General features: G+C 33.7%; 1 protein-coding gene across 2 annotated transcripts in view; it reads left to right on the forward strand.

Annotated features, from left to right (window-relative positions):
- LOC127156488 (transcriptional enhancer factor TEF-3-like) overlaps positions 1–15,040 on the forward strand; it is a 52,522-nt gene that overhangs the window by 34,206 nt on the left and 3,276 nt on the right. For both annotated transcript variants that reach the window (XM_051099371.1, XM_051099372.1), the window contains exons 10-11: positions 6,570–6,710; positions 6,958–7,110. In XM_051099371.1, coding sequence (XP_050955328.1) covers positions 6,570–6,710; positions 6,958–7,110 — 294 coding nt within the window. The remainder of the gene's footprint in view (positions 1–6,569; positions 6,711–6,957; positions 7,111–15,040) is intronic.

Consider the following 15,040-nt stretch of genomic DNA (forward strand, 5'->3'; position numbering starts at 1 on the left):
TTACATGTTGTTTGAACATTAATGTGTGTTGGCAGTGTATGTACAAATCTACCCTATAATGATAAAAATCCATGCAGTGGTTTTTAATTAATCTGTAAAAATAATATCCCCTTTTTCAAATCGAGCCATTCTCAGATGCCTGTCGGTGTGCCGTCACACCCACAGAGGCCGCTCCCACGATAGTTGATTGACATGAGCGTCTTACCTCAGATCAGCTGTAACAGTCCAACCTCCATGTTTGGATGCCGGAGCAGGGATGTAAGTTAGACAAGAATTTCACCGATTAAGCAACTGAGATGTTGTGTTGCTGGATGTGATAATGAATGTAGTGGTCGTCATTTACTCCCGACATCTGAGCCGCTGAAGATGCAGTAGATTATGTTTGTTTGTGAAGGGAATGCGCCTCCCGATCTACATATATCCGTCTGTGTTCGCACAAATCATTTGTGATCCAGCTTCACCTACAGCAGAAGTGAGTATAAGGGTTTTTTTTATGAATCTTTGTGATCGCCTTTCCTAATAATGTGCTAGTTAGCAAGTTTAGCGGCTAAACACGGATAAATGCGGCTAAAGTAAACATGCTCGTCACTCCACAGAGAGAAGAAAGGGCGGGGCGAGCACAGCTCATTTGCATTTAAAGCAGCCTCGACCAGAATGAGATGATTTTTGCAGAGCTGATTTTGACAAGGTAAAAAGGGTGTTGTTTTACACAACAAATTGAGAATTTTTAACCAATGTATATTATAGACTTTTCATTAAGACCCTGAAGAATCATATCAACTTGCGGAAAATGGGCATCCGATGACCCCTTTAAGCAGTACTGTTTATTTGACTCAGTTTAGTTTTGATTTAATTTGTTAACATTTTATTTTAAATAAGGGAATGTGTTCAATAGCATACCGTGGACCACAAAACCAGTCATAAGGTTTTTTTTTTTATTTTTTTTAAAGCTAAATAAATACACTTTCCCTTGATGCATGGTTTGTTAGGGTTAGGCGTGCTTGGCTACCGATCATTATCATTATATATATATATATTTATTTATAAAAGTCTAAAAAAATGCTCCCCTCCACCCCTCAAAAAAAAAAAAAAAAATCCTGATTTGAGTATATCTATAAATAATTCTACATGATTAATAGGAGGCTTTAAAAAGATCGGTATTGGTGATCGGATCGGCAGATACAGCTTCCTGTGATCTGTGATCGGCCTCAAAAATCCTAATCGGAGCACCTCTAGTTAGGATAGGACAATATTTTTGTAGTATTGAGAAAAGTTTTTAGCAATGCATATTACTAATCATAAATTAAGTTGTGATATATTTACAGTAGGGAATGTACAAAATATCATCATGAAACATGATCTTTATTTAATATCTTAATGATTTTTGTCATAAGAGAAAAATCCATATTTTTGACCCATACAATGTATTGTTGCCTATTGCTAAAAATATACTTGTGCTACTTATGACTGGTTTTGTGGTCCAGGGTCACATATATAAAAAAGAAAATGTTATATCACTATACACTATATCTGTCTCTCACTATATATATATATATATATATATATATATATATATAATATTTATATCAATATAAATATTTAATATTTAATTTAATGAAGTATAATTCTTGTATTTATAATTATTTATATATACAGTTTTTTCTGTATTCTATATGTTTCTGTTTTATTATTATTATTATTATTATTATTTAACTTTAATGAAATTTTATGTATGTAATGTATGTTTTACGTAATATATTTATATTATTATATTATTCTAAAATGCATAACAATTGAAGAAAAGCTTTTTAGATTTTTTTTTTACAATTGTTTATATTTTTTAAATAAGGGAGTGTGTTCAATAACATATTTTATATATAAAATTGAAAATTGAAACAGAAAATATAATATAATTTATGATATATACATATATATATATACACACACACACACACACACACATATATGCACACATGCACACACACACATTTAATTTATAAAATGATTAGTGTAAAAAATTATATTCTGTTTAATTTTCTGTATATTACTTATTTCATTATTAATATATTACGCATTATTTTGTAAATATTTTATTTCTTCCTTTCTGTTTATATACATAATTTATATATATATATATATATATATATATAGTAATAGAATCGATTTAATATTATATTATATTAATATATTATACTTATATAAATTAATTATCGTATTTAATGAAATGTTAGATTTTTGTATGTTTTATATAAATTCTAAAATTATTTTTGTAATATTTAATGAAATGTAATTGTTTTACATACATGTATATGTATATTTATGTCTGTGTGTGTATGTATATATTATACTATTATACTATGTTTTTTAATTTATCTATTTATTTATTTACTTTTTTTTGTTTTTGTTATTTAATGTTGTTTTATCCTTTATATGTCACTGCAGAGATTTTATTCCATTTCATTAATTGGCCTTGGGGAACAAATTTTGTATTTGTTTTTGCTCCGGTATCAGGAATCCTACGATTTCATGGGTATCGGTATTATCTTCTGAAATGTTGGCATCATGACAGCCAACAACACACGAATCGTTCATTAAAGAGCATCTGAGACCTTTATCAGAGCCCGGGGCCCTTCAGGTGTCTGTGAAGAAACATTAGATATATTAAGTCCATTAAGAATGTGGCGATAAAAAAGCGGCATCAGCACGGCCCGGCTGCCGTTTCCGGCGCTCATAAGTATAGGTCATGACTCGGGCGTCCTCGGGCACAGGTTGTCATGGTGACGTTGACAGGCCCGCTAGGTTGTTCTCCAAAGCTATGGCATTCTAGATTAAATTTCACGCCGGCTACGGCCGCCGTCTCACACCGCGCCTCGCGGCCCTGTCCTAACGGATCGGCCCGTGCTTTTGAAGTGCGCTCGCAATCCGATTTGAGCCGGCCGTGCTAAATTGTTACACAGGCAGCTGGACGCGCTAATGCGATTTGGAGCGTCGCGGGTAGTTGATTGTAATTGGATGAATTCCCGCGCAGAGAGAGAGAGGCGAGCGGCCGAGTGCCGATTCAGCGGAGAAATGAAGACAAACGAGGGAATAAAACGGAGAAGGGGGACGGGGAAGGGGTTGTGCTCTTAATGGGACGTTATGAGGATGTGGGCGCAGGGGGAAAAGGTGAAGCTGCTTTAGCTCTGCGCTGCTGTGAATTGTGGGATGCGACGATGGCTTTCGAACTGGCCTTTCGGCTCTCGCTGACCCGTCTGTTTATCAAACAGATCATCAGCTGGTATTTGTACACCTGAGGCTTTTATTTTGGAAACACACACTCTTAGATTTCACACTGAATCACTCCAGACCTTTTCTAAAGTTTTGTACAGAAAATGTGATTGATTTGTGTTTTTGGTTCCTCTGGTTTGCTGGACCTCTGAACCGCCCAGGGAAAGAGTTTTTTTACAGTTTTATATTAAGTCATATTTGACCCCAAAGTTAAAAGAAAGAAAAAAAAAAGTATAAAATAGAATAGATTTAAAAATAAATAAATAGATTTATACAAAATATATAAATAAAATTTGAACACAATCCCTTGTTTTGATTTAATTTGGTAATATTTTATTTTTAATTAAAGGATTTTGTTCAACAGCATATTTTATATATAAAATAGATTATATAAAATATATAGAAAATGTTATATTGTAAATAATACACACACACACACACTGTATATTATTTATTTCATTATTAAGATATTAGTCATCATTTTGTAAATATTTTATTTTTTGTCTCTCTCTACATATATAATATATATATATTAATATAAATAGATTTTATATATTTTATATTTTAGATTATTTGTTTGTGTATGTTTATCGATGTATATGTTTGTAAAAATTATTTGTATCATGACATTATTTTCATGACAGTTAAACAAACTGTATATAATATTAAGACTATAAATACTAAAAATATAAAGTTTAAAAAAACTTAAAATAAGTAATATTTTAGTAACTTTTATAGTTTTAAATAAGTAATTGTGTTCAATTGCATATATATATAAATTTAATATTATTTTATTTTAAATAGTTATAAACAATCTAATAATATTGAATATTATGAAAATATAATAATTTTAAAAACAATATATATATATATATATATATATATATATATTAGAAAAATTGTAATTCAATACTTTTTATATATTTATAATTTGATAATGCATATATATATATATATATATATGATATTGTTTTATTTTAAAAAGTTATAATGTAATTATATTTAATAAAATGAAAATATAATAATTGTTATTATATGTAAATTATATTATGATTTTTTTGCATTCTTTTGTATTAATTTTTTGCATATCTTTTTTTTATTTTGTAAGCTTAAAAAGCTTTTAAAATAAGGAATATTTTAATATTTTTTTTTTTTATAACTAAATATGGAATTGGGTTCAATAGCAATAGTTACAGTTCCCTCCACTAATATTGGCACCCTTGGTAAATATGAGTGAAGGTGGCTGTGAAAATAAATCTGCATTGTTTATCCTTTTAATCTTTTATTCAAAAAATTCACAAAATTCTAACCTATCATTGAAGCAAAACAATGGAAAGCAGGGGGGAAATCTCATTATGAAATAAATGTTTTTCTCTAGTTCATGTTGACCACAATTATTGTAACGTCCTTTATTCAAGATAACAGCTCTGAGTTTTCTCCTTTATTGCCTGAAGAGTTTGGAGAACACCTGACATAAGATTAGAGACCATTCCTTCATACAGAAACTCTTCAGATCCTTCAGTTTCCCAGCTCCATGCTGGTGCTTCTTCTCTTCAGTTCACCTCACGCATTTTCTATAGGGTTCAGGTCAGGCAACTGGGACGGCCATGGCAAAAGCTTCATTTTATGCTCAGTGACACATTTTTGTGTTGATTTTGATGTTTGATTTGGATCATTGTCCTGATGGAGGATCCAACCACAGCTCATTACAGAACTTCTAACAGATGCAATCAGATTTAGATTTTTTATCTGTTGGTATTTGCTAGAATCCATGATGCCATGTATCTGAACAAGATGTCCAGGACCTCTGGCAGGGAAATAAGACCACAACATTAAAGATCCAGCAGTATATTTAACTGTGGGCATGGGGTACTTTCTGTACCAAAACCATCTGGTGGGTTTGCTGCCAGAAAGCTCCTTTTTTAGTTTCATCTGACCACAGAAGCCAGTCCCATTTGAAATTTAAGTCATGTCTGACAACTAAATACGCTGGAGTTTGTTTTTGGATGAGCAAGGAGGATTTTTCTTAAAACCCTCCTGAACAACATGTGGTGACGTAGGGGCTGTTTGAATTTTTTTTTAGTCTTTTGACCCCAAGACTCAATTAATCTCTGCAGTTCTCCTGCTGTGATCCTTGGAGAGTCTTTGGACACTTAAACTCTCCTCCTCACCATGCATTAGGACGATATAGACACACATCCTTTTCCAGGCAGATTTGTAACATCTTTAGTTGATTGAAATTCTTAATTATTGATGGTGGAAATGGGACTTTTCAGTGCTTTGGCTTATTTCTTACAGCCACTTTCTATTTTGTGAAGCTCAACAATCTTGTTCTGCACATCAGAACTATATTATTTGGTTTTATTCCTTGTGATGGATGATTAAGGGAATTTAGCCTTTGTGCTCCTCATATTTATATTCCTGTGAAACAGGAAGTCATGGCTGGACAGTATCATACTCCTAGCCATTCTAGTGTGCTAAATAAATGCAAATATGAATGGGAATATACTTCAGAGATATTTTACTCATTATAATTTCTAAGGGTGCCAATAATTGTGCCCACCATGCGTTAGAGAAAAATATTTATTTCATAACGTAAGTTTCCCCCCAATTTTAATTGTTTTGCTTCAATGAAAGGATAGCATTTTGTGAATTTTCTGAATGTAAGATCAAAAAGATAAACAAAGCAGATTTATTTTCATAGCCGTCTTTGCTCATATTTACCAAGGGTGCCAATATTAGTGGAGGGCACTGTATAAATTATATAATAATATTAAATAATATTAATTTATATATAATATATTATAAATTATTATGATTTTTTTGCATTATGACAATAAGCTTAATTTGAATAAAAAATGTTTTTGAGAATTTGAAGAATTTGAGTGGAAATATGCTCAATAATAATTACAAATAATGTGTGTGTGTGTGTGTGTGTGTGTATAATCATTTTAAAAAATATTATTTTTTAGGTTGTAAGTTTAAAGAGCTTTTTAAATTAGGAATAGGAATTATTATTTTTATTTGAAATAGTTATAAATAATATTTAATCATGAATATATATATATATATATATATTTTTTTTTTTTTTTGCATTTTGACAATGAGTTTAATTTTCATGAAAATAATGTCACAATACATAATCTTAGTGTTTTTTATTTATGCAAAATAAAATAAAAAAAATAAAATGCAATGATAACCCATTAAACATCAATGTATGATACCATTAGTGCATTTTGCATTTATCATAGAGATCCACACATGTGTATTTATTCTGGTTGGATGTGTGTCATGTTTTGCAGGCAGATCTGAGCATCAACCTCCAGGACGACAGCAGCTTCTTCTACGGCGTATCCAGTCAGTATGAGAGCTCGGAAAATATGATCATCACCTCCTCCACTAAAGTCTGCTCATTTGGGAAACAGGTGGTGGAAAAGGTGGAGGTAAGAATAAATGTGACCTGTCACAACGCATCTACACCAAAAACAAATTACAGCCAGCACAGGTCCATCTAATTGTTTTAAAGGCCGTAAGAAATGACGTTAGTGGTCAGATCAGGAGAAGGATCTCCTCCGTATGCAAATATATCAGCATATGAAGTCATCATAATTGTGTTACATGGCATGTGTGCGTGACTTGTGTTCAGTTTGAGGTCGTTTGTAAAACAATAATCATCTGTGTGTCGTTCAGACGGAGTATGCACGCTTCGAGAACGGCAGATACGTCTTCAGGATCCATCGATCACCGCTGTGTGAATACATGATCAACTTCATCCATAAACTCAAACATCTACCAGAGAAATACATGATGAACAGCGTACTTGAAAACTTCACCATTCTGCAGGTACATGTGTGTTTCCTTAGACATCGTTTGCATTAAAAATTAAACATTTAAAGCCCCAACCAGAGATACTGCCACACTACTACTACACTAACTATTTACAACTAGTCATAAACTGAATACAATGATTTTGCTGTTCATATAAAATGTGGACATAGTAAGTTTAATGGATTTCAGTGAGTCAGTTCAAACGGTCTGTTCAAGTGTTCAAGATTCATTTGCATCATAAAACTGTTTATGTTTCAGTTTTTATTTTTACTGATCTACTATTTAAGATTATTATTATTATTATTATTATTATTCTGAGCCAATTTTCGGTATCTATCTCTTTCAAGCTAGAGCCACCAAACATGGCCCAGACCTTCAGACTGGTCTGACTCGGTGTGCTGTATCTTTTTAGACTGGTCCGGCTTTCGTTTTTCGTTTTCGTAAACCAGACTATCAAAACCACCAAAAATCCCTTAGACTTACATTGACGGAATGTTCAAATGAGCAACACTTCCCAGAATCCCTTGAGGCTTAATCAAGCTTCCCTTCTATGTACTATTTCTAATCCATTTACACTCATTTAAGCTTCCACTCTAATATTACTAATATTTCTAATCTATCTAGCTATCTAAATCATGCTAGCAACTCGCTAGTAACATGCTAATCATGTTAACAACATGCTAGTAACTTGCTAATCATGATAGAAACATGTTAGCAACGTGCTAGTAACATGCTAATCATGCAAACACATGCTAGTAACATGCTAATCATGCTAGCAGCATGCTAGTAACATGCTAATCATGTTAGAAACATGCTAACAACATGTTAATTATGCTAGCAACATGCTAGTAACTTGTTAATCATGTTAGCAACATGCTAATAATGATAACAACATGCTAGTCACATGCTAATCATGCTAGCAAAGTGCTAGTAACATGCTAATCATGTTAACAACATGTTAGTAACTTGGTAATCATGCTAGCAACGTGCTAGTTACATGCCAATCATACTGGAAACATGTTAACAACATGTTAGTAACATGGTAATCGTGCTAGCAACATGCTAGTCACATGCTAATCATGCTAGCATCGTGCTAGTAACATGCTAATCATATTAACAACATGTTAGTAACTTGGTAATCATGCTAGCAACGTGCTAGTTACATGCCAAACATACTAGAACATGCTAACAACATGTTAGTAACATGGTAATCGTGCTAGCAACATGCTAGTAACATGCTAATCATGCTAGCAACGTGCTAGTAACATGCTAATCATGTTAACAACATGTTAGTAACTTGGTAATCATGTTAGCAACGTGCTAGTTACATGCGAATCATACTAGAAACATGCTAACAACATGCTAGTAACATGCTAGCTAGTAATATGCTAATCATGTTAACAACATGTTAGTAACTTGGTAATCATGTTAGCAACGTGCTAGTTACATGCGAATCATACTAGAAACATGCTAACAACATGCTAGTAACATGCTACTCATGCTAGCAACATGCTAGTAACATGCTAATCATGTTAGAAACATGCTAGTAACATGCTAATCATGCACAAAACATGCTATCAACATGCTAATTAGACTAGAAACATGCTAGTAATTTCCTAATCATGTTAACAACATTCCAGTAACTTGCAAGTTATGCTAACAACATGTTAATCATGCTAACAACAGCCTATAAAAATACAAGTAACAAGCTAATCATGCTAAAACATGTTAACAACATGTTAAATCATGTAAGCAATGTGTTAAATCATGCTAGCTGCTTTCATACTTTTACAACTGCTTTAAACTTTAAGGCTAGACTTTCTCAAGCCAACTTAAAGTTTGCTCTCAAACTTTACTCAGCTAGTTACATTTTGCATTTTATATGTACTGAAATGTTCTAGTAAAATAAATGTATGTTTATGTGTGTATGTATACACAGTCAGGTCCATGTATATTTGGACATTTTTTTTATTATTTAGCTGTTGACCAAAACACATTCAAGTTACAGTTATATAATAATATATAATAATAATAATAATAGTAATATTAGAGTGCACACTCTGAGCTTTAATTTGATATGGGTATTACCATCAAAATTGGAGAAAAGGTTGAGGAATTGCAGCTCTTTAATATGTGCCTCCCCCTTTTTCAAGTCACAATCTGTTTAATGGACAGTTGTGGGCTATTTCTTCATTTTTTTTTCTACATCAGTTAAGCAGGTAAAAGGTCTGTTTGTAATTGGAAGATCTGTTGCTCTGAACCCACATCATGCAGTCAAAGGAGCTCTGTATGCAGGTAAAACAGACAATTGTTAGGCTTCAAAAACAAAGGAAATCCATCAGAGAACATTAGGAGTGTTCACACAGAGGATTCACCACAAGGCGCAAACGAAGCCAGATTAGACTTTGCCAAAATCATTTTAAAAAGCCAGACCACTTCTGGAAAAGCATTGTTTGGATGGCTGAAATTAAGACCAACCTGTACCAGAATGATGGGAAAAAAAAACTATGGAGAAGGCTCGGAACTGTTCATGATCCAAAGCATACAATCTGTAAAACATGGTGGAGCAGTGTGATGGTATGAGTATGCTTCCAGTGGCACTGGGTTACTGGTGTTTAGTGATGATGTGATAGAAAACAGAAGCGGCCGGATGAATTCTGAAGTGTATATGGATATAGTCTCTGCCCAGATTCCGTCAAATGCAGCAAAGTTGATTGGGTGGCGCTTCATAGTACGTATGGACGATGACACAAAACATAAAGCAAAAGCAACCCAGGAGTTTTTGAAGGTGAAAAAGTGGAATATTCTGCAATGGACAAGTCAGTCTTCTGATTTGAGCATGCGTTTCACTTGCTGAAGACAAAAGTAAAGGTAGAAAGATCCACAAACAAACAACAAATGAAGTCAGCTGCAGTAAAGGCCTTAAATCCTCACAAAGGATTTAAACTCAGTCTTTGGTAATGTCCATGAGTTCCAGACTTAAAGGGGTCATCGGATGCAAAGTTCACTTTTACATGTTGTTTGAACAGGTGTCAGTGTATGTACAAATCTACCCTATAATGATAAAAATCCATGCAGTGGTTTTCAATTAATCTGTAAAAATAATATCCCCTTTTTCAAATCGAGCCCTTCTAAGATGCCTGTCGGTGTGATGCCACACCAACAGAGGCCGCTCCCACGATAGTTGATTGACATGAGCGTCTTACCTCAGATCAGCTGTAACAGTCCAACCTCCATTGTTTTGATGCCGGAGCAGGGATGTAAGTTAGACAATAATATCTCAGATTGCACAATTGAGGTGTTGTCGAGGTGTTGCTGGATGTAATAATGAACATAGTGGTCGTCATTTACTCCCGACATCTGAGCCGCTGAAGATTACGTTTGTTTGTGAAAGGAATGCGCCTCCCGATCTACATAAATGCATCTATGTTCGCTCAAATCATTCATGATCCAGCTTCACTTACAGCAGAAGTGAGTATAAGGTTTTTTTTTAATGAATTTCTGCAATCACCTTTCCTAATAACGTGCTAAATGCAGCAAAAGTAATCAATCTCTCTGAGCACAGCTCGTCACTCTTCAGTGGTTCTTTGGGGTCGTTAAGGTGCTATATAGCATCACTGCCATACAAAGAACTTGTTAAGCCTCTGAATAAGGATCTCTAACTCTCTCTTAAACTCTTCAGTTGGGGAAAGGATTAAAAACAACATTAACATACAGTGTATTTCCTGAAGATCTTTTTGCCCCTAAGGCCCCCATAAGGAAATATTTCCCACATAAGACCTTTTGACCTTAGAAAAGCACAAAAGTGATTCAAGACATTTTGCCATTGTAGTAAATATATTTACTACTATTGTAGTAATACAAGCCCCTATGATTGTTTCTATTGAGCACCATTTTTGTTGAAGTAATAAAATGCTATATGGTACATCTGATGGTTCTACATAGAACCATTTGACAAAGGTGCCATATAGCACCTTTTAAAATAGGTGCTATATAGCACTAAAAGTGGTTCCCCTATGATTACGAGCCAAAGAACCACTTTTAGTGCTATATAGCACCATTTGTTTTTAGAGTGTACCATTGAGAATTTTTAACCAAAGTATATTAAAAACTTTACATTAAGACACTAAAGAATCATATCAACTTCACATCCGATGACCCCTTTAAGGCAGTCATTGCCTGCAAAAGATTCTCAACAAAATATTTAAAATGACATTTTATTTATTTGTCCAATTACATATGAGCCACTGAAACTGTAAAAAGGCTGTCTATACAAAGGACTGTCTATAAAAATACATGCAATTTTTATGCATTTTATGTTTTTTTGTTCAACCCCTTGAATTGAAGCTTAAAGTTTGCACTTCAATTTTATCTTAAGTGTTTCACTTTATTTCTGTTCTGTTGGCATATCGAGCTGAAAATATGAAATATTTTATATATATAAAATATTAAAATGTTTTAAACATAAAAAAATGAAAGGTAATTAAAAAATTCTCTCTCTCTCTCTCTCTTTCTCTCTCTCTCTCTCTATATATATATATGTATATATATATACATATACACACACACACACACATTTGTTTTTGTGAATTGTGGGGACTTTCCATAGACTTCTATAGTTTTTATACTGACCAAACGATACTGTTTATCCCCTCACCCAACCCTAAACCTACCCCTTACAGAAAACCTGTTTGCATTGTTACATTTTCAGATAAACATCATTTACTATTTTTAATAGGCTGGTCCCCACAATGTCAAAAAATTCAGGTTTTACTATCCTAGTGGGGACATTTGGTCAAGAACAAGTACACACACACAACTCTCTCTTATACACACTCTCACTCTGTCACACACACACACTTTCTCACACACACAACTCTGTATAGCTGTCTTTGTCAGGTCATACATTGACACAATACAATCTCTAGCTCCTTACCCTAAACCTACCCATCAAACAAGTGCCTCACCCAAACCCTTACCCTAAACCTAATTTTTACCCAATTATAACCTGATCCCTACAATCAAGTCTTGACCCTCAAACAGGCCTTTAAAGGCATCTCAGAAAGTGAGGACTTTACAAAATTGTCCTCACTCCGACGGTCTAAAACTCACACGCACATTCACACTCACTCACTCATATACACACACTCTCTCAAACTTACACACACTCTCTCAAACTTACACACACACACACTCACTCTCTCTCTTTCTCTCTGTCTCTCTGTCACACACACACACACACACACACACTCCCTCACTAACACAAACAAATTTTTATTTATATTATACATTTTTTTACCTTTTATTTGTTTATACTTTCTTTATTTTTGTTCAGTTTATTTGACACCTATTCAAAATGATTTAAATGATTCAAAATCACATTTAAAAATCACTTTTAAGCAATGAATGAAAAATACCTGTTGTACATCACCTAGTCGTACATTTATTGCTACTAAAATAAAACTGTTAACTCTGTATTATCAACCACTGTCAGCAAAAAATATATCAAACAGAAAAATTCTGAAACCTTAATAGACTTTTTGAATGAGATCATATATTAATTTCTAATGATTTTACACTAAAAACAATAAATGTGGCAACTGTAATGTTTTGACAGAAATTGATACATTCAGTTCAGAGACTAGTTTTAAAACTAAACCTCAAAACTGTCACATATTTCTCATTGTGAAGTGATTCCTGCAGCTAAGCAGTAAGCGTGAGTTAATTCAGTTTAACATCAGCCGTCATTACAGACTCAAGACTGCTGAGGAAATGAGAAATAAGGCTGTAAGTCCATGACAACAGCTCCAGTGTGTGGGACGCGGCCCTCGCGCTGAGACCCCGAAACAATGAGCCTCTCACCCGACACAACGGGACCTCACACACAAACACACGCTCAATGGCCCGATTGAGTCAATGATGACTGAGAGTGACGTACACGGACAAGCACACACAATAGAACACCACTTCACATTAACTACAGCTTAAAAGTTTGGGATCAGTAAGACTTTTTTTATGCTCATCAAGACTGCATTTATTTGATCAAAAATACAAAAAAAAAAAAACAGTAATACTGAAAAATGTTATTACAGTATAAAATAATGTTTTTTTTTTATTTTTATATACTTCAAAATATAATTTATTCCTGTGATCAAAGCTGAATTTTTCAGCATCATTACTCCAGTCTTAAGTGTCACATGATCCTGCAGAAATCACTCTAATATGCTGATTTATTACAGTTTTTCTCAATTGCTAAAACACTATAAGTAGTCTTTTGAACTAAAATTTCAAAACCATAATGCCATTTTTCAAAAAGCACACCCATTTCCCTGAACTATAAACACTATTCCCCTGCTTTAACACATGAGTCAGATTTGGTGAACTGTTACTGCAAAACTCTACACACAAATCCCTACATTTCTCAGTGCTTACACCATGTGATCATTTAGAAAGCACTAGCATTCAATATTGTTCACTCGAGTCTGCAAAGTTTGAGCTCAATTAGCACACAATTACCCAAGTGGAAACACTAGGAGTCAAAATCTATCACACACCAATCAGAACCTTCGATGGAGATAAAAGTGCCAAAGTCAGCTTAGTTTGGTGCATTTCTCAGATCAGAAATGAAATTCTCAAAACTACTTGTTCAACCTCCACATCATCTAGTCACTTGTGCACATTGTGCAATTTTTTTTTTAACAAGTTGCGTTTGCTTTGGTATATTCATGCAGCTGATTATGCAACTGATTTGTCTGCGGTTTTCATGTTGCTATAGTCTTTCCCCTCAAAACATCAAGTCATTAGCTCATTGTATATGTCTTTGCAGTAAATGCTACATTTTTGATCTAGCTGTCAAGCATATTCTACACATTTCTATTAGACTTTTTGTAAATTTGCCATGAATTGTTCAAGTGAATACTGACTTTCACTAATGTAGAGACTACAGATCAACCGATGATAAAGCAGTTCTCTGTAATAGCTCAAAGGTACATCTCAACATCTCATGAACCTTCAGTTGGGAAGCATATATAGACAGAGGACAACACAAGAGTTACAAATTCTGGACTTTCTAATTTATATTTCGGCCTTTGCCCATATTTCTCTTTTCTATTTCACAATGACTTTGTAATGTATTTATATTTTATTTCTTTTTTTTTATGTTGATTTTTTTTTTTGTCAGACCACTAGTAAAAGTGTAACTGTGTATCCTATCTGGTCTTTTTCAATCAATATCCCGCATACAGTAATATGCAATTTCGAAGACAAAGAATAGGAGGTGAAAGAGGAAGAGGAGGAGAAGAAGGAGGAGGACGACGACAACAACATGGAAGAGAAATAGGAAGGGCAAGGGCAAGAAAACAAGCAGTCTTCTATATTTTAGCTGATGCGTGCCAGGGTTATAACCAATTAGAGTGTGATGTTGAGGAGGTTGTTTGGCCTGTCCCAGACCAAAGACATGGATGCTGGGGTAGAATAATTATTTTTGTTGTTGTTTGCTGTTTTGTGCTGTACTCTACAGTACAATAAATTAAGGATTAAAACACTTGCAAATGCATACATTTGTTGTGTTCATCATTTTTTTTTTCCAAGCAACAGTTATTACCAGTTTTCGTAGTATTGTTTTCAATTGATCTCATCAGTGTGTAAAACTGTGTTGTAGTGTGTGTGTTTTTGAGGGTTTGTGTGTCATGTCTAAGAGAAAAGTTTGTTTTTTTCAGCAAGATTGAGTTGTTTTGAGTGGAGAGCTTCATTTTGACCTGAATATAGTAAGTTCGGAGAATTGAGTTAGAAGTTACGGATTTGTGTTTAGAGTTTCGCAAAAGCGAGGCATAATTTCAAGAAATGTGTTTAAGCAATTGAGAAAAACTGTATTAGAATGATCAGTGTTGAAAACAGTTGTGCTGCCAAATATTTTTTGGAATCTGTGATTCTTTTTTTTCAGGGT

This window comes from Labeo rohita, chromosome 25 (assembly GCF_022985175.1).
Source record: "Labeo rohita strain BAU-BD-2019 chromosome 25, IGBB_LRoh.1.0, whole genome shotgun sequence".
Lineage (NCBI taxonomy): Eukaryota > Metazoa > Chordata > Actinopteri > Cypriniformes > Cyprinidae > Labeo > Labeo rohita.